At 36.8% G+C, this 21,746-nt stretch overlaps 1 protein-coding gene across 3 annotated transcripts in view; it reads right to left on the bottom strand.

Moving 5' to 3' along the window:
* The window catches only part of USH2A (usherin), a 734,839-nt gene that overhangs the window by 517,792 nt on the left and 195,301 nt on the right, over positions 1-21,746 (bottom strand). For all 3 annotated transcript variants that reach the window (XM_025927811.2, XM_086694483.1, XM_086694484.1), the window contains exons 16-20: positions 20,716-20,874; positions 12,673-13,167; positions 11,361-11,630; positions 9,589-9,758; positions 3,211-3,355 (exon numbers count right to left, since the gene is read on the bottom strand). In XM_025927811.2, the coding sequence (XP_025783596.2) occupies positions 3,211-3,355; positions 9,589-9,758; positions 11,361-11,630; positions 12,673-13,167; positions 20,716-20,874 (1,239 nt within the window). The remainder of the gene's footprint in view (positions 1-3,210; positions 3,356-9,588; positions 9,759-11,360; positions 11,631-12,672; positions 13,168-20,715; positions 20,875-21,746) is intronic.

Genomic DNA, 21,746 nt, shown 5'->3' with positions numbered 1-21,746 from the left:
CATTTAAATTTGCACATTCAGAACATCTTAAATTTACCATCACATCTTCTGCAGCTGCTCAGTCCTTTACAATCCAGCTTCTATTCAACCATGTTAAATAGAGGGCTTCCAAGAGGGCCTTCCATGCCACCTTCCTTGTAGATCCCATTCCTCTTGCTTTCCCTACAGCATATGATGCTACAGAATTCTAGACCTTCTAGAACTCTCTCTTCCCTTAACTTTTCTGATACTGCTCCCTCTAACTCTGCCCATGTCTGTTTCCCCTTACTCCTTTCTCTTTCTCCCAAAATATGAGCCTTCACTGAGATGCGAACTTTTAATTTGTATTTTCTCTGCTTTCACTAATTCATTATCACCTACAGCTTTAGCGTTTATCTCTATGCAATAATCACAAAATCTGTATCAGTGTTATGCTCCAGATTTGCATTTTCTGTTCTGGGATCCGAAGACTTTCCATGGATGTGTTTCTACCCAATGATCAAACTTCTACTCATGAGTTTATGTCTTTATCTTTGTTATTATATTTAATGGCATGACCACAGTCTGCAACACTGACTGTTGGCTTCAATTCTTCCCTCTTCTTAACCTATGCATTTCTCTTCTTTGGTCCACCTCCATTCCCTTCCTCCAATCTTTACTTCTATTTATCTGATTTACTCCCTCTCTGCCTCTTAGAAAAGTCTAATCAGACCCTATTTACACACTCTCTTCTTGTCTGTTTACACTCTACTGCCAGACAAATCTTCATATACCTTAATTTTCATCCCATCAGTATTTGGAACAATGCCAGTCTCTAAAATAGTGACTATAGTGGTATTTGTTCAGTCAAATGGTATTGTTCAAATCAAAGCTACTTATCCCAGAGTCTATGTTCCCATAGTGTTCTTTTTCCCTTTTCTAATACCTCCAGATGCTAACCTTATCTGTTGTATGTCAACACCTTAATGCAGACACCATTAAACTGTCCTTGAATGAATTATATTTGAAATCCTCACAGTGCCTTAAATAGGTAGGCCCTTAATACATGCTTATTGAATTGAGCACTCACAATAAACTAGAGTAACAATATAATTATGGCACTTTAGAGTCAGAAAGGATTCAGAGGACATAGATTAGTTTTCTTTCACTACATTTCCAGTGGACAGGAGTGGCCTTAAGTATTCTCACCAGTAAGTTAAATGAGAGCTGCTCAGAGCACTCAGCTAGGCCATCCTCCATGCCACGGAAACCAGTTGCTACAACCAAGGAGGATGCTGTTAGCACAGATGTTATCACTGGTGCATTAGCCAGGGAGTACCTGTTTCATAGACATTTGCCCCACTTTCCCCTTGCCATCCCGAGGGTCCATCTAGTCTCTGCAGACGGGCATATGTCCCTCCATTTCCTTTAGTTTGCTAGTTTCCATGAAAAGACAGACTGAATCTCATCTACAGGAGAGTACCTGCACTAGTGGTAGAACTATGACGTGTGAGGTGCAGATGGGGGTGCCGTGGTGTGCAGCGTAGGGGAGAGACTTGAGCGGAGAGAACTGAAAATGTTATTGGAAGCACGTCAAGAAAAAGATGAATTAGACTGAGGAGAGCCCCTAAGGAGTAGAAGGAAAATGTTGAATAGAGGCCACATAGAGGTATTTTAGATCCATGTAAGAAATCACCTCTGGAAAGAGGTCTCTAAACCTGGATTTGCCTGAGAGGTAGTAGCTCCCCTACCACGAAAGGTATCAAACATGGGTTGGACAAACACTTGGGAACAATGTTACAAAGAATATACCATTATTGGTTAGAAAGTCACACTAGGTGATTTTAAACGTTTTACCCTGGGGGTCATGATTTCAGTTCTACTCAGTCACATGGTTGGTGTCCATCTATCTTCCACTATAAGTATATCCCTCTGTATCTTCCACTATACCTCAGGCCAATCTTCAGCTTGCATTGTTTCTATTTTTACTTTCTTCAGCCTGCAAGACTGAGTCCTCTTTTTTTGTTCTCTAGTCCCAAACTATGTCATCTTTCCAAAAGAAGGCAGAGAGCCTGCTTCTATTCTCCATATTCAGCAGCCCTCTAATAATCAAACAAACAAACAGTCTTATAGGAGAATGGTATTTTGTACAATCTAGGTACCCCATAAATGTATTCATACATATGAAATACATATAAATATATAAAAATACAAAGAGTTTGGTTGTATAGGTAATAAAACAAACATACTTCTTTAGAATTTGTGAGTTGTTCTCATCGATAGAAATTTGAAGAAACAAATTACTTGGATGAGATCATTTGAGCCAAACAAGTTTTTCCAGAACTAAAGCGAGGTAAAACAAAACAATAGAATCAGACTTGAACACAGGGAAAAGGCATAAGGAATATTTTTATAGCTAAATATGTTTTCATATCTGTCATTCATCTAGAAGTCTTTCGACCTTCTCACATCTGGATTTTCTAAGAGTTTCTTAACCTCCTCACATCTGGAAATTTTCTTAGGGAGCACCAAGCTTTGCTTGACTGCAGACAGAAAAACTGATTTGAAAATACACTAAATGCAGAGTAATTGAGTTATGTAGGTGTTAGTAATACATGTAATCAAGTTTGTATGAATCTAGTTTGTTCTGTGTAAAGCAAGCAACATTTTATGCAAAGCATTTCCTACTATGATCATACTTGATAATGACTCCTTTATTTAAATTGTATAAACTTAGTAGCTTCTTATTAATAATAAGTAAATTAATAATTACACTGCTGCCTATCCATTAATGGTAAAATATAACACCAGAATATCCCACTAGTTCCTGGATGTCTGCCTTTAGCCCCAGAGAGCAGGAGTGGGTAGACCCAAAGCCCGCAAAAAGGGTCAAGAAGACGTATCCTGAGCCCTCATAAGAAGCCTCCTGAATACTTCTAACAACTGTCAGGATATCAGTAGGACCTAGAGTGAATACTGAGCCCTGGAGTCACTCTGCATCTAGCTGCATTTCTTATTATGGCACAGCTGCAACTCAGGGCTCCCAGGGACCTCTTAGAAACTTAAGTCTATTTATTTATTTTTGTTCGTTTAAAAATGTCAATACAGCTAGCAATCAGGGTTCGGGAGCAGGAGAAACCAGAAAAGACAAGTATTAAGTCCAAACTTAGAAGGTATTGAGCTTTATAGGTGTTTGTTTACAAATATACAATATATTTTTCACATTTTTCATGTACAGGAAAACTTGCTTACCTGCTGCTAATGTCTGTCCTGCTCCTGAAGCACTGGTCACACAACCAATTGAATTGCAGAGAGAAATAGTGAAGTTGTATATCTTATAAGGTTTTAGTCCTTTTACAATATAAGACAGTTCTTGGGATTTAGCAGTATACAACGCCTTCAAGGCCAAAAAAAAAAAAAAAAAAAAAAAGTCAGATAATAGATAAACAGTGTGAGAAATGTAACTTTGGCAGTCAAGAAACCAGAATCCGGTCATGTTCTATGAATTCAGACAAAGAAATTATTGCCAACCACTATTAGGAAAGGGATTTTTTTTTGAAGAGTCTCAACAAGCTAGGATTTAATTGATAATTGTACAATCACACTGTTTTATGAGGTAATAATCCAGTTCCCGAGTGGATAAATGAGGAAAGCAAGTTATTGCCTCATAAAGCAGCGTGGTGGTATGGTTATTGTCACCAATGGCAGAGATAAAGGATGGTGACATTGTGATTGTTATCATGAAAGGGCCAAATAAAACCATGGGGCTTGGCCAAAACGAACCCCGTGCAGTGATGCCCACACGTCATTTGATGGAACTAGCACAGAAAAATATCACTATGTTAAATTAATCCCATCATTTTCTTTAAAAATAAAAAGCCACAAAAGAAAAAGGAAAACAAGTAAACACATTACTGAGCATCCACATGAGGTCAATTCTCAATTATCTTTCTTATACAAATAAGCATATGCAGATTAGATCAAACAGTTACATTTCTTCAAATATTGTCTTTATCACACAATTTCAAGGGAGAAAAGCAGATTTGAGCGAAGGAGGCTGAAAGGAACGCCATAGTACATAAACAAATAATTAAACAACTAACACTGAGCCTTGGTCCTATCATTATAACTAGGAATGATCAAAAGCAACCGTATAAGTTTACTCAGTTTATAGATACAAAAACCACTGGAAATTGTATTCAGAAAAAGAAGTCATTAAAACAAAAAGTATGACACCAAGCATGAGTATAAAACTTTTTTCTAAGGGATACTGATATCATATCAAATAATCTTCTATATGTATAAATATAGATAGCTGTTAAGGTTCGTAACATTTGAAGTAATTTTCTAGATATTCTCCCTTTAGAAATACAATAAAATTCATTTGGAATATTGCCTAGGCATTTACTTTAAAACTTTATAACCTAAATGAGTAGTTCTAGAAAACAGTGTGAATGGGATATGAACTACATCATAAATATAATATTTTTCAGAAGTAAAGGTGATTTCAAAGAGTCTAAAAATCTAGGAATAATTTAAAACTTTGGTATTATTTCCTTGCAATTACATTTAGAAACCAGAAAACATCAAAAACCAAATCATGAGTACTTCATTTTTCTAATTCTGAAATTGTTATTGATTTTATAAAATGTTCTCTTCTGTGCAATGTGATTTGAAATTTTCTAAGAAAAATAAAACTTTGAAATGAGTAAAATTTATTGAGTATTGCTATAAAATGTATCCCATTTAGAACAACTCTGGTTTGGATTAATTTAGATTTTTAGAAAATGAAATTGTTTTCAGGATAAAATACAGCAAAGTGTTTCTTATTTTAAGGAAGATGTGGTAAAAAAAAAAATACAATGGAATATTATGTAGCCATAAAAAGGGATGAGATCATGCCATTTCCAACAACATGGATGGACCTAGAGGGTATTATGCTAAGTAAAATAAGTCATACTTAGAAAGACACATATGATATGGTTCACTCATATGTGGAATCTAAAATATGTATTATGTGTAATAGTATTGTATGGTGACAGATGGTAGCTGCATTCGTGGTGAACATAGCATAACGTACAGAGAAGTTGAATCACTACGTTGTACACCTGACACTATTGTGACATTATATCAACTATATTCAAATTAAAAAAATTAATTTGAAAATAAAGTGTTTCCTTTGTAATCTAGGATGTTGAATCATTTTTTTAATAAACTATTCTTCATAGCAAGAACACATAATGACATATAATAAGAAATAGAAAATGTAGATTAATACTAATTTTGATGGGCTTTTACTTCTCTACATATGATTGGTAAAAATTACAAGATTTCAAAAGGACATTTACCTTCAAGCTTATAGCACATAAAATAATCACTCAGATAAGTTTTTTCTCTACCATATATACAGTCATTTTACGCGTCTTAAAGGATCAGTTTAATTGAAAATTTTCTTTGGCATAAATCTTTAAAGAGGTGGAGAGAAATCTGTGGAAGCTTGAAATCCTACACTGATAATATCAACTGTTCTATATATTTCCTTGCCACATTCTTTTTTTTATGTTAATTTATTTTTGAAAGAAAGACAGAATGTGAGTGGGGGAGAGGCAGAGAGAGAGGGAGACACAGAATTTGAAGCAGGCTCCAGGCTCTGAGCTGTCAGCATAGATCCCAACAAAGGGCTTGAACCCACGAACCACAAGATCATGACCTGAACCGAAGTCAGACGCTTAACCAACTGAGCCACCCAGGTGCCCCTTCCTTGCCACATTCTTAGCTAAAATTTCCTTAACAGTTATTTTACAGTAGCTTTCCCTAGAAATTTTGGCTATTTATTTACCAAACTTATAACAAGACACACTCAGGTCAGTGTGGATACAAATTTAACTACTGAAGTGACAATTTTGACTTTGCCACTCTTGATTTCATTTTCGTTAATACACAATGAAGTAGATAGATATTTGTGGGGGAGAGAAAGCGTAAGAGAAGAAAGTGACATATCTACATCTTTCTTCAATTGGGCCACAAAGAAAGGACTTTTAAACAAAAAAAGATGGATATCCATAATTTTTGTCATAAAAACGAAATCTTTTACTGCTCCACTGAACTATAAAGTGATCTTTTTAAAGTGTAATGTAGTCTTAGCCCATTAATAAAAATCGCTAATAGTATCTAATATTCGTCAAGCTCTTGAAGTTCCACAGACACCACATAGGTAAGAAGAAATTGTTTTCCTATTTTACGGATGAGTAAGACCTGAAACACAGAGATGTGTAGAGGGCTAGCAATTGGCAGAAATGGGATATAAACAAATTGACTTCCAAGGCTATATTTTTATGAACGGTGTTTTTTACTTAGTTTTGTGTCTTGGAAGACAATATTATAGTGCAAGCAACAGTTGCTTTGAAACTATCTTACAAGGAAAGAACAGTTTACAAAGCAAAAGAATAGCAAAAACAACAAAATATCAATGATAAATATGGTATGAAATTAAGGACCAAACAAAGCAGTGATGGCTGTAAATTTACCCTAAATCCTACTATATGCTGGATTGGTAGACTAAATTGTTTAAGTTAAAAGATTTGTATAAGACTAGGTCTATTTTTGCCACCTGAGACAGTTGCGAATAAGTCAGTACTTATTTCCGGACTAATGAAAAAGTGTAACAAGGAGTCATAAATTATTTATTGACTCTTTTTCTTCTCCTAGTTTTGTGTTGTATACATGCTCGGTCTACTGAAAAGGCTCGACAATACTGGCAAACCTATTGGCATGGGTTGAACAGTGTCTCCCACAAATTCTTGTTCACCTAGTACCTCAGCAAGTTATCTTACTTGGAAATATGGTCTTTGCAGATGTAATTAATTAAATCACATGTTTAGGGTGAGCTTTAAATATAAGTCATATATTTATAGGAGAAAGGAGAGGGCTACACAGACACAGAGGAGATAATGACACAGAGAAGACTATGTGACAACATGCTGAGATTGGAGTTTTGTGGCCACCAACCAAGGAACACCAGAAACTACCAGAAGCTGGAGGAAGCAAGGAAGGATTCTCATCTAGAGCCACTGGGGGGGAAATGGCCCTGCCAACACTTTGATTTCAGACTGTGCCCTCCACTTAAAAAATAATAAATTTCAGTGCGCCTGGGTGGCTCAGTCAGTTAAGCCTCCAACTTCGATTCAGGTCATGATCTCCCAGTTTGTGGGTTGGAGCCCCACATTGGGCTCTGTGCTGACAGCTCGGAGCCTGGAGCCTGCTTCCGATTCTGTCTCCCTCTCTCTCTGCCCATCCCCCACTCACACTCTGTCTCCATCTCTCTCAAAAAATGAATAAAAAAAAAAAAAAAAGAAGAATCAGAGAATCAAGAAGTGGCAGTTATGTTGAAGTCTTGATAAGTATTATGTCCTCCAAAGAATGAGAGACCACATTTTTGAAAATTAAGGGGTCTGCCCCATCAGTAAAATGTCTGGGGGTGCAGTAGCCTGAGACATGCTAAGACACCTCTTCCAAAATAAAGGTCAGCTTATTGCCTCTTGCACTTACCACTAGTAGGAAGGAAACAGAATGTCTGGCAGGCCTTCTTAGGTTCTGAAGAGAGCATATTCCACATCTGGGAATACTATTCTGACCAAGTTACTGAGTGATATGGAGCGCTGCCAGCTCTGAGTGTGCCCTCAAGCGGAAATGGATTCTTCAGCAGGTCAAGGTCAAGGCTGTTTTGCAAGCAGCCAAGCAACTTGGGACATAAAGTCTATCAGAGCCTGTGGTACTAAAGGTGGCTATAGTGGGAAAAGATGCTGTGAGACATTTACGGCAAGCTCTCAATAAGAGAATCACAAGGTAGACTCGCAGGGTCTGGAGCAAGGGCATATGACACAATGGAAAGTAAACACCATTTGCTAGACAGCTTCTAGCGTGCTATTGGGCCTTGGTAAAAGCAGAGAAGCTGACTGTGGAACATCAAATGGCCATGAAGCTAGAGTTACCTCTCATGAGCTGAGTTCTGTCAGACATGCCATCTCTTAAGGCCATTGAAGCCCAACAGAAATTCATCATCAAATGGAAAGGGATATCTGGGGAAAGGGATAGCCATAAATGGAAAGGGGCATAAAAAGAGCCAGGAATTATTATATACTGTGCAAGCAGATTGTTGGGACCCCCATCTTTTTTTTTTTTTTTTAATTTTTTTTTTCAACGTTTATTTATTTTTGGGACAGAGAGAGACAGAGCATGAACGGGGGAGGGGCAGAGAGAGAGGGAGACACAGAATCGGAAACAGGCTCCAGGCTCCGAGCCATCAGCCCAGAGCCCGACGCGGGGCTCGAACTCACGGAGTGCGAGATCGTGACCTGGCTGAAGTCGGACGCTTAACCGACTGCGCCACCCAGGCGCCCCGGGACCCCCATCTTATCGACCATTTGTATACTGGTAGCTCAATCAATCTCAGCTCATACCTATGACTTGTCGGAGGTCCCTCAAGAGCTGAGAGAGTATAAACATGTGGTTTGCTTCACAGATGGGTTGCCTTAGTATGTGCTTGCAAGTGCATGATAGCTGCTCTGTCGCTCCATTCAAGGATGATCCCGAAAACCAGTAGCGCACCTTGTCATCGATTTTGTATGGAAAGGGAAGGATCCAAAGGTAGAATACACCTGAACTATATGACAGTGGCTGGGATGTATTAGTCATGGGCATGAGAGAGAAAAGACTAGAAGATCAGGAACCAGGAAGTCTGAGAAAGAAGAGTGTGGATAGGACCATGGGAGAGATAGTTATGTGCGAAGATCCCTTTATATTGTGCTAGTGCTACCAAAGAGCATCTTCCTCAGAAGAGGTGCTAAACAGTCAAGTACACAGAATGACTTGTCCAGTTAACGTCAGCCATCTCTGTCATCGGCCACCCTCATGCTGATAGAATAGACTAATGGAGTACATTGGCCACACCATCAACTGGAGGGAAAGAAGAGACTCTCACCGCCCCCCCCCCCCATCAGGATTGTTATATACATATCAAATGACTTAGTCCATGCACATGATACAGCCTTCATAAGTTAGCTATGATTATTATTCTCATTACTTCTAGCTAGAGGATGAAGTACTAGTAAACAATATGTCACTGTATATCCCAAACCTTCAACATGTTAATACCCTTTGCTATAAGCTGTGATAATACATTCCTCAGAATTCTTTTCTCTTCAGAAATATGCAAAACGTACACATAAGACGTTCTTATCAATGCTACTTATATTTCCAAAAGAATCAATACAGTATAAATGTCAACTGATTGTGGGTTGGCTAAATGCATTATTGTCTGCCCAAATAATGTGATGCTACATAGCTACTGAGAGTCGGCTTCTTACAAGATATATAAGGATATATGTTAAGTGTAAAAAGCAGATTTTATTAAACAACATTATATCTATTTTGTTTTAATACATGCTTATATTAGAAAAAATAGGTGATATAAATATATAGAGCCTTGCTCACATAATATCATATCAGGAAACAAATGCCCCATTTAAGGAATCTAGAAGAGAGAAATCGGTCACAGAATTCTGCAAACTCAGAAAATATCAAAATGAAGACAATTCAATTTTGAAAGGACATTAGTTCAAATAACAATACCTGTGACAATGCTGCAGGAACAGATTGTTGAGGTGATTGTTCAGAAACCATATTGATCTTATACCCCATAACTTCTCCTCTTGTTACATTATCTGCCGGCTTCTCCCAGGACACATTGAGGGAGTACGGTGAAAGCGGGGAGACGGAGGGAGGGGTCATGAACGCTGGCACTATCAATGACAAGTACAGCAGCCAACAATGAACACCATTATTTATAGGTTTCGGGAGTAAATTCATACATGTGTTCTAGTTTCTGCCATACCCCTGTTCCTTACATTAATACCCTGATTTTTAAAAATCAAAGGATATACTGGTGTTTATAAAAGCCATTCACTTTTTTTTTTATGTTTTCTGCAAGGATGTTCTCCATTCTTATTTTACCAGCAAAGGTATTTTCCATTCACAAAATAAAAATCATATAGGAATTTGCTAACGTTCGTGAAGATAACTAATAGATTTTTTGGAGTGGGGAATCATAGGTCTTATGAAGCATTTGAAAGGAGAAGTCATCAAAACTAAGTCTTAGTCCACAAAGTCCAGAACAACGAAGAGTAACACACTAGAGTTCTAATGGAGAGAAGTATTTCACCCACACTGATACAGCTTGGAGAATATTACTCTTCAGAAAGTGGTAAATCGAAAATGTTCTAAATAACCCCAAAGAAATTTTTTAAGTTTTCAATAAATCTTGATTGAAATGTTCAGAGTACATACACACATACATTCTCCCCCTGCCATCCTTGAGATCTTAATATGGATTTTAAATGTGCTAACCAAAGGTGTATTATCAAAGGACCTCATTGCACGTTCAGGAGCCAGTGACCCATAAGATTATGAGGGTCCAGTATTGCAGTTTCACCCATTACTTTTCATTTCTGACCTTGATTTTCCCCTTCCAGAACGCCATGGCTCATCACTTGTGCTATCATGGCACTATTATTTGTCCAAGATGGCTGGTAGTCATTAAGAGATGCTCAAGCAGAATGCACATTTTATTCATGAAATGATTCCCTTGGACATCAACCTAAAGCTACCCTTATCCTCCTCACAGTCTTAACAGAGCCAATTTAAATCAGGACTTGGGATTTCTTGAATATCCATAGATTCAAAACATAACAAAAGTGTATTTTTTTGGTTAAAGGCTCATGATATTTGAGGTGTTTTTAATGTAAAGAGTAAGGGGGAGGGTTAAGAATCTCTCATTTGCCATAGTGAAGATATCTTCAGAAAATTGAAAATGTCACACTCCTTTCTTCCCACACTGCCAGCTGCTTGTGCGTACAGTTGCAAATTACAGATTTTGATACCCGGGATTCTATCATTAGGTACCACCTAGTACCTACACTATTTGCTTTGGAGAGAGAAATAAAAACAAAACAGGATTTGTGAAATGGGTAACAGCTATCTCTTTCATTGAATATAAATTGTACTGAATTTGGAGCAAGATAGGATATATGGCCAACCCACTTCAGGAATGGAAACCAATTGCTATTTTTGGCAAACATTCCCAAAAGACTGTAACTACAGTGAAGTTATTTTTCCCTCTTGAAGTAATAGCTCAGGCATTTACTTTTTTTTCCCTAAAACTCACTGCAAGTGCTTTATGACCTTGAGTTATTTATGTAGCCAACCAATATATTAAATTTTTCCTTGGCCTATATAAATTTATAATTCTTGCTTTTCGAAACGTACTTTAGTGCTGTTGACTTTCATTCGGGGCAGCATTTTTATGTGGGAGTCTTAAAAGTAGAATTCAAAACCCTTTTCTTCACCTGATTCTCCTGTTCTTTCTGAAGTCCAGGCAGATGACACACTGCCAGCCATATTCACAGCCGACACTCGAAACCCATACGTGGTATATGGCTCCAAGGCAGTGATGGTTGTAGCTGTCTGAGGAGGTTTTAATGCATTTTCATTCGCCGATTCTCCAAATGGGTGAGGACTGAGCCATCCACTGCTCTGAAAAACTTGACTTTCTGCTGACGTGGCTTGTCCATCAGATCTCAATCTTTTCATGTACAGTTCATATCTTATTATCACTCCTAGAAAAGTGAAACATAGAGCCAAGGAGACTCATCGGACAAAGTGACAGTTTTGGGGGTAGGGTGGGGGTAGGTCAGTTAAGGAGTTCTGCTGGCTTTGCCTTATTCTCCTGACTAGATTACCTGTTCACTCCTTTAATAATCTAGATGATGGGATTTATAAAAGACAACAAGCTGATGGATAGATGAATGTATAAAGTACTGCTAAAAAGCACATTCATGGAAAAACAAACCAAAAGGGAATGCATAAACACAAAATAGCGATAACTTATTAGAGGTAAATCCAATCCTCTGCAGAGTGAAGGGCCATAATTTCTAAGAAGAATTGCTTTGTTTGAGGGAGGGGTGTAATCTGATCACTGCACCTCCAATTTGTATACTTGCAAATTTGGGGATTTTAATTTAATTATCTATTTAACACAGCCCCATTTACATAAATATTAGAACATTCAACTTAATTTCTACATATTCTTATCAAGTAACTCTCAAAGTCCAAGATAAAAGGTTTTGCCATAGTACACACATGAAATTAATTACTAAAAATCTATGAATTTGTGTCTGGCCTATATAACCAAGGGTTCAATTGTATGAAGACAAAAAATTAACTTAATGGAGTCAGCCAGCCTATATACATATTTTTGGTATTATTTTATATCCTTTTCTTGGTTAAAAGAGAAAATTCACTGCTTATGGGTGCCCTGGCTTGTGACACAGTCAAATATAATGCATCTCATAAGTGAGTTTCAAATTAGAAACATCATTTGTGTTGTGACAGATGTCATTAAGAGCAAAGATAATATTAGCCTTTTAAGGGGCAATTTAAATGAATGGAATTTGTTATTAGATTAAAGAAATACACTTGTTCTACTAACTTGTTCTACATAGTCCAAAGAGTGTTTGATATCTTTAGACCTTCTCAATTATTCTATCCTACAGTTACAAAAATGAATACGATTGCCAGACTCTCACTGCACGATTCCAAATGCCTAAATTCTCATTCATGTTTGGCCAAGAAAGGGAGATCTGAGCCTTGCCTTCCTACCATTTGGTTCCACTGGGGGAGACCACTCGACGTGAAGCTCTGTAGAACTGATCTTCCGCACTGCAGGTGGACTCAGCCTTCGGGGAGGTGCTTGGGCTGTGATCACTGTAAGGGGTGAGCTGTGTAAACAGCCCCCACTAGTACATGCCTGTACAGAGAAATGGTACTTGGTGAATGGAACCAGATTCCAGATGGTAGCTGCAGTTTCACGACCTTCATAAGGAACACATGGCTGAATGCCACCTAAAGGAGCACAGGACAAAATATATTTTTCTATAGGACCAGAACGATTTGAAGGTGTGGTCCAGGTAAGTGTTACGGAGTCTGAGCCAACAGGAATGATATAACTTAAGTTCAAGTGTCCTTCCGGGACCCCCGGTTTCGTCTTGAAGGTGACAGGTGCACTCTTTGTGGAGCCATGCACACTGGCGGTCTCGATGTAATAGGAATATGAAGTGTATGGTGACAGGTCAGTGTCTAAGAAGTACTGAATATCTGAAATTAAAAAGAAAAAAAAGAAGAAAATAGTTACATGTCACAAATTAGTAAGGAACCATTTGCAACCGTTTTCCTATGTACAATCTGCTCTTTTGAGTAAGAGTATGGTTCATATATTTAAAACCGAAATAAAGCAAATACTGATTACTTGTATTGTATGGTATAAGTGCCTTTTGTAATGAAGGATATTAGAAGGCTTAAGCTCTCATTCTTTATATAATATGGTGTCTTTTTTATAGAAGATATAAGAGGAATTTCTGGCAGTTCTCTGAAACTGAAATAACAGGTTTTTTCTTCTATATGACCTGTTTGCTTGTTAAACAATATTTTGCACCACATGAAGGGTTGGTAAACTGCTACCACAGGCCACATTGGCCACCTGGCCAAGAGCATGACTGGAAACTTTCCTGAATTTATGACTCCTAGAAACTGCGAAATTAGAAATGTTTATTGTCGTTTTAAACCACTAACTTTTGCAGACATTTGTAATCAGCAGTGGACAACTTACACAAGAGAAGTCTGGTTTTTAAAAGATTACAAAGATTACAAAAGATTAGATGTGTGCCTGGAATCCCATTCTCTAAGGGGACAGGAAGCGTACTGCAAGATTGTGACAATTAAAACATGCCAGGTAGCCAAGGAGAAACGTTTACAGGCTCCAGCTCTATTGTTGCAAAGGAGGCAATGAAGGGTAAGTGTGAAACTGAGAGGCAACAGACTGAGGGCTTGTACAAGCATACACTAAAACATATTTTATAAGACCATGGTCCTTACTCAAATTCTTGGGAAGCATTTCCTCAGGAAGCATCTAAAAGCACTGATGTGTCATTTATAATAGGAAATGTTGACGTATATTAAAGTGGAATTTAATGCGTTATAATATTGTAATATTAATGTATTACATTAATAGAATTTTAATATCATGTAATTATTATAAAACATAGTAATGAGGGCCATGTAGCAACATGAGAAAAAAGCACAAAATGCAATAGTGCATATATGTAAATATTATTATGAAAAATAAACTGGAGTATACACTATTCCAGAAACTTTCCAAAGTGAAGTTAGTCATCATACTAGAATGCTGGAATCGTGATATTAAAAAAATTTCTTTGATGATTTCTTCATTGGATATGGCATTTTTATAAGAAAAAGATCTACCCCAGGAGCACCTGGGTGGCTCAGGTCATGATCTCACAGTTTGTGGGTTTGAGCCCCATATTGGGCTCTGTGCTGACAGCTCAGAGCCTGGAGCCTGCTTCAGATTCTCTGTCTCCCCCCCCCCCACCCTCTCTCTGCCCCTCCCCTGCTAATGCTCTGTCTCTCTCTCTCTCAAAAATAAACATTAAAAATTTTTTTTAAAAAAGAAAAAGATCTACCCCAATGACAAAATTACATAGACAAATTATTGTACACTGAGATTCCTCTTTGGAGGCGCTAATACTAGTAATAACTAAATGCACTGATGAATTTCTTTCCAAGTACGCTTAATATCAAATTTAAAAAAATGTGTTCTCATTGATATCTAATTTTTGTCTCCTGTATTAGTGAAACTTTCTATTATAAAATCAAACCAGGGAACTGTTACCTTCTGAGAACCTAAGTAATCTGGGAAAATCCAGACTCATATTCTCCTAATTCCTTATCTTTTCTGCAGTCCAAAACTGAAGTAGGTTCAGGGCAGAGGGGTGTTGGCAATTTTTTAAAAATGTACTGAGCATGCTTAAATGAGGTAGGAGTGGGAGAATATTAGGAGATTTCAGGTTTTCCTGGATGTAGAAGAAAGAAAATTAGCCATAATCTCCCATTATGACATATAATGTGAATATACCCTTCTCACATTTTAGTAGTTTAATAGTTTGATAAATTGTCTGTCTTCGACACTAGACTTAAAATTCTGGGAAAGCCGAGATCATGTCCTCCTTACTTGCCACCATTTGTAGCACAGAGTAGAATTTCAATAAATATTTTTTAAATCAATCAGTAAAACTGATGCATAAAATTTACTATGCCTCCACTCTTATGTGGATCCTGAGAAACTTAACAGAAGACCATGGGGTGGGGGGAAGGGAAAAAAAAAGGTTAGAGAGGGAGGGAGCCAAAACGTAAGAGACTAGAACAAACTCAGGGTTGATGGGGGGTGGGAGGGAGGGGAGGGTGGGTGATGGGCATGGAGGAGGGCACCTGTTGGGATGAGCACTGGGTGTTGTATGGAAACCAATTTGACAATAAATTTCATATTTAAAAAAAAAATTACTATGCCTCTTTAGAAAATGTGATATCCTCCATTGGAAGGATTTAATGAATGACGTTTACTATGTCTCTCCAGAAAAAGTGATATCCTGCACTGGAAAAATGTGTTTGTGATATATTGAGAGTAGTTGCTAAGTAGTGTCATTCTATCAGTTATTCAAATGACTACTACATTGGTTTTCGATATATTACCTGAACATCATACTTGTTGCTCATAACATAGTATTGTTAGTTATCACAATTGAACAATTAAGGAAATTTCTCTATCATAGCCATGGTGTAGCTACTATTACATGTATTTCTGGCATATAATAATAAATTCAATAAATATTTATTAAATTAAAGTTATGTGTATTCCACATGAGACTGTTTAAAATACTCAAAAATTTTTGAAAAAAGATCATTTAAGGCTAGAAAATGATGGAAAATATTCTACTTAACATGCCAAAAGCCAAAACCTAAAAGGTAAAAATAACTATCAATGCTAAATATTCCAAGAGAGTGGCATGTGCTTAAACTGGAAGTTGGAAGACATATAACCTGATGATAATTAAAAAGTTCAGCACGTACGTAATAGTTGTAGCATTTGAGAAATGGGACATAATCTCGATAGATCAAAATTTACAAGAGCAGTCTATGTAGTAAGTAATTAGAGTAATGATAGAATTGAGATGGCAACATATATTTGGTTAAAAATATCATATAAACATACAGTATGAACTAAATAAAAGCAGTTGAAAGGGTATAAACAGAATTCCCCTTAATTCTGTCATAGCAACAATAAAATAACTCAGGTTAAAAGAACTTATCTTAAGCAGGTTGCACTCCTCAGTTAGGAGAAGAATTATCTCTATCTTTAACTCTGAGCTCGGAAAATTGTTCTCCTACCACAAACTTCTGCACATTTGGGGAAACATTCAGACTTCTTCGTTCAGCACGAACTCATGATCTCAGCTGGTACCCACTCTGGATTGAGGTATGTCCTAATACACCACCCATGAAAGCTACCTGGACCAGCTCAGGTTTCCTGAATGTACCTTATTTTCTCCTACACCTGCCCTTCATGCCTTTTCACGTATAATTTCTTCCATGACAATCATTCTTGCTCTACCATAGTCCCTGGCTAACCCAGTTCACACATCACTTCCTGACTGCAAAACTTTTAATGGTTCTCAGTCTCCATCTCTGATACCGTAGTCAGGGTTACAGTACTTTCTTAATACTCCAAGTCTACTTTAATTCAACATTTAAAATATATTATAATTTTGTTTTACTTTTTATCTCCCCTCTCGATAATGAGAACTATTCCTTCCATCTTTATATTTCTAGTGACTCACACAGTACCTGATCTGGAGTTAGCACTGAATAAAATTTCATTGAATAAATGAAGGAATGATTTTTCCAAATATTTTTCTAGGAAAGAATATTGAGAGCCTTAGAGAAACAGTTACTTGCCATCATCTCTTCTGGTTTTTTTCCTCATCCCCTCCCTATATTCTCTGTTTGTCTCTCAGAGTAGCTGAGCTATCTTACCACTTGTTACATTGATCCCTTGATGTAGTATGGAATAACAAATGATAACGATATTAAAAGTAGAAATGAAATCTCAGGATTCACTAAGATGTATAGTTGTCTGAAACTCTAAGCTACGTTAATGTCTTTAGGCTATGTAAACAATGGTCAGGTGTTGAAGTATTCGTCTAGTTTCTCTGTGAAAGGATTTTTTTTTTTTAGAGTAAACGTGTAAGGGCTATTTCTCTACTCATGGCATCCCAAATGAGTAATGATTTAACTGTGAAGTTGGGGAGAAGAGGGGGAAACAGAACATGCTTAGATCAGCCCATTGATTTTTCTCTCTCCTAATCTGTCTTCCTGAAGGAGGGAAGGTCTATTCTCCAATCTGACTTTTATCAGTAATGAAGATTATTTTTATTTTTCATTTCCACCTTACTGACTGCTAGGTCTAGTTTTCTTTAGGTTCCAAATTCAAGTAGGAAAACATAATATGATTTATTGACCACTCCCTAAAACTGCAACACTACTAAATGAGTGCTATTTCCTATGATAGCTGTTCTCTTCACACCTATGACATGGAAAATACCTATAAGCAAACCAGATTGGCGCTACAGGGGAGATAATATTAGGTGCTGATTATGTACAATTCCCAATGTGCTTACTTGACCTCTAGATCTTTCTCTCCTATTTTTGAAAGCTGGTTATGTACAAGCTTATGAAGTTGTAAATTTTGCTTATTTTTGGAAAGTCTGTAACTCAGATACCTTACAATTATTCCACAATAATTAGTGTGCTATCATTAATAATAAATACTGTGCAACCTTTAAAGATAATAATACATCAGTGTGTCATGATCTTAGGTTGGAAATAACTGTCCTAGAGAATCCCATAGTGCATCAGGCAGGCTAAGAAAAGTTTTTATTCTAACAAGGAATTCTATAATGGTCTCAACCAAATGATCAAACTTTCTCGGAAGACAACACTATTAATTTTCTTTGAAAAGTTCAATGATTCTCCACCTATAATTCCAAATGCCTTTATTTAACCCAAAGATTTGTGTTCATCCGACTGAATATAAGTACTGTTTCCTTTTCATATTACACATGCTATCCACACACTGGAAATAGAGTAATAAACATGAGGGTATTATTAGAATGATACAAAGTTCTGACAGCGTTAACCAATTGTTCTTACTGTTCAAATGCCATCATGCAGATAATTTTCACATCATTAATTATAGTGATTGTCAAGAAATGCCAGAAGTGGCATTTTTTTTTAATGAAAAATAAGGTTTTAGGAAATAATACCTTGTTTAATAGGATTATATAAATGTCTGATTAGTGAATGAGTACACACTTATTATGTAAGAAACTGTTATTTGGATTCTATATTGGTACAATTATGAAAAAGAGCCAGAGTGTTATATTCTCATGCAATGGTCTGTAAAACAGATGACAATATGTTACTATAGAAAACATGCCACTGGATTGAAGGGTATAATTGAAGTTTAATTTTATTATTGAATTAAGCTGTATGGAAAATAGGGTGATCCTAATTCACAATTTTCAGCAATAATCCAACCAGTGGTACTGTCATCTTCAAAATTACTTTCAATATTTTTAGAACTCTCTCTTCTCCTATCACAAAAGTTTAAGTTTAAGGACACCTGGATCATGCTGATATTTGGAAGAAAATAAACATTCTAGTAGCAGGTTTTGGGATGCTTTGCCAACATGGCAGATGTAGACAGATGTTCATTTCCCTTTGCAATCTGCATCATGAAGTTCAGAGTTTCCATTAACTTCAAAGAAGAGCCGGAGTACTGGAGAAACATTTAGAGTTAATAGAAAGTGCTGGACACAGGAATGTAGGTGTCTGTCAGGCAGAATTAGGTACAAAATGTAACCTACAGAAGTGTACGCTATATAGAAGTTTTAGAGCCAATCACTATGTTAAAACAAGGCTGACTCCTAACCATTTTGAAGAGGATTGTGGAACTTCAGTGCACCTACAGAACTTTATGTACTTGTCTAACTAAGTAAGCGAGTTAAGCTAGAATTTGGAAAATTGGACATTAAACAAGGAGAACAAAATGGAAACTTGAATTAGAATCACTGTTCCAATGTTTTTTAAAACTAGTTTCTCAAACTAGCTCATAGATAAACATGACTAGAGGCAAATATCAGAAGACAGAGCTAGCAGCCTGTAAAAATTTCTATTTCTTCATTCTGGCTTTAGGGAAACTGGATCTAAAAGATCTGAGTAGGGGCGCCTGGGTGGCTCAGTTGGTTGAGGGTCCGACTTCGCCTCAGATCACGATCTCATGGTTTGTGGGTTCAAGCCCTGTGTCAGGCTCACTGCTGTCAGCTTGGCTGTGCACAGCCCACTTTGGATCCTCTGTCCCCCTCTCTCTCTGACCTCCCCGGCTCATGATCTCTCTCAAAAAATAAATAAAAATAAGAAATAAGAAAAATATAAAACATCTTGGGTAAATATTTTTAATAAGACAATGTGTCCCAATAGTTTGATTTCTAATAGCACCTTTAAAATCTTCATAAAAGTTACAGATGCAAAGATAGTCTTCATGGTTTCTCCCCATTCTGTCTCTTTCTTTTAAATTTTTTTTTTTTTTAACGTTTATTATTTTTGGGACAGAGAGAGACAGAGCATGAACGGGGGAGGGGCAGAGAGAGAGGGAGACACAGAATCGGAAACAGGCTCCAGGCTCCGAGCCATCAGCCCAGAGCCCGACGCGGGGCTCGAACTCACGGAGTGCGAGATCGTGACCTGGCTGAAGTCGGACGCTTAACCGACTGCGCCACCCAGGCGCCCCCCATTCTGTCTCTTTCAATTTAAGTTCATGTTATTTTCTATCTCTATGGAAATGGCAGCTATGCATAAAATTACATTGTCTGCAAGAACATTAGTACTCTGATCCCACTATTTTAAAAGTCCATTTTTAACCTGAGAATTTTAAAAGCTGAACCCATATAATAGAAATACTTGATAAATTTTCTGTAATATTATGCCCAGAGAACACTACAGATCAGTTTGTTGTAAGCCTTCCAGTATTTCTACACATTTCTGAATTAAAATATAAATAATAGATTATTTGTAATATCTTTTATTACATCACACAATGCGTCATGGACATTTTCCATTCATTAACATGTAAACTAAGGTATCATTTTATAGACAATCACATCCTAAAAATTCACTTAACAATGTACCAGGATTCTACCATGCCATCTATCACAATTTATGGAAAGTTTTTTGAATATTTGAATGTTGCCAATATTTTGCTCTTACAAGTAGTGTATGTTTGAACATACGTTGTATCCATTTATGACTATTAATTTAAGATAAATTTCCTAAAGTAAATTTACTGAGGCAAATGGTATATATTAGTTTTTTCGTACAGTTTAACCATTCATCTTGCATGAAAAATTGTACCAATGAACTTACACAGATATTCCAGCAGTTTATGTAAGTTCTAGCTCCTCCATATCCTCATCAATGCTGGATAGGGTAATTATTTTTTCATCTTTGAGAATTTGATAAGCATTAAGGGCTTATCAAATAAGAAGCATCTCATTTTTATTACATTGTTTTGATTACCAGGAGATGGCTACTGAGATTTGTAATTCCATCTCTGTTTGAAACAATTCTCAGCTAGACACAGGAAACCACAACATTTATCCTCAATGTCAAAGATCTTAGCTAACATATCAATTCTCAGAATATTACATCTTTCTATCACCAAACCTTTAAACTTACTGTATGGGTATTGATCTTCAGTTGTGTAGACTTCAGAACTATCCCTGAATAAACTGTAAGTAAGCCAGTGGGCATTTGGCGAATCAGGTGGACTCCAGGAGAGATTGATAGCAGAAGAACTTTGAACTTGTCCTCTGGGTGGAGGTTGTTGGGATGGAGCTAAATTACAATGGAGAGAGCATTTATGAGCAACGGCAATCAATAAGCACACAAGTAAACTGAAGTAAGATATCCAACAAAAAAGTCTTTCTGATTCAGGATTACTTTATCAAGAAGACATGTGGTTTACCAAGACATTAATAAACAGAGGGTACTCATCATGAATTCTCTAAAACAAAGCTTTTTATCTATAAGCATAAAACAATTTTGTAGGTCAATACAGCTGACATAAACATAGTTGGGGTGGGGAGAACCACAAAAGTTTATATTAAGCACTTCTTTTTCTCCTTCCTTCCTTCCTTCCTTCCTTCCTTCCTTCCTTCTTTTCTTTTCTTTTGTCTTTTTTTCTTTTCTTTTGAGAAACTATCCAAGGATGCATAACATTTATTTTCCACTTAATTTAAAAGTTGACATAAATAAGTTACGTTGAAACTTGGAATTTAAGGAGCATAATTTTTGGATTTTTCAAAGGAAGTTTTCCACTCCACTAAACACATATGCCTCATCCTGCCTCACGGAGCACAATTTACAAGAAAGAGTAATAGCTGGTAATATAAATACCTATGGATGTCATGGATGTTAAACAGTCTAAATATTAGCAAGAAACAATTTGAACGTATTGTGTGAATATACCCACACCTGGTAGGGTGCAGTGGTTGTTAGGGGTGATATAATTGCTTCCATCAGGCACATAAGAGCATTCATCTCACTGTTTTAGTGATATTTTATATAATGTAAGTATACACCATGAAAACGTTGTCTCCTATTATTGTATATTTTCCTTAGTCTTCCTATTTTCCTTCATTTTCTCCCCACTCCCAGAATAGATAAAGGTAAAAGCAAAAGACAGTATCTAACTATTTTTTTAAGGA

The sequence above is a fragment of the Puma concolor genome, chromosome E4 (genome assembly GCF_028749965.1).
Source record: "Puma concolor isolate L17-30 chromosome E4, mPumCon1.1.hap2, whole genome shotgun sequence".
Taxonomy (NCBI): Eukaryota; Metazoa; Chordata; class Mammalia; order Carnivora; family Felidae; genus Puma; species Puma concolor.
This window is presented reverse-complemented; position numbering and strand designations above follow the sequence as displayed.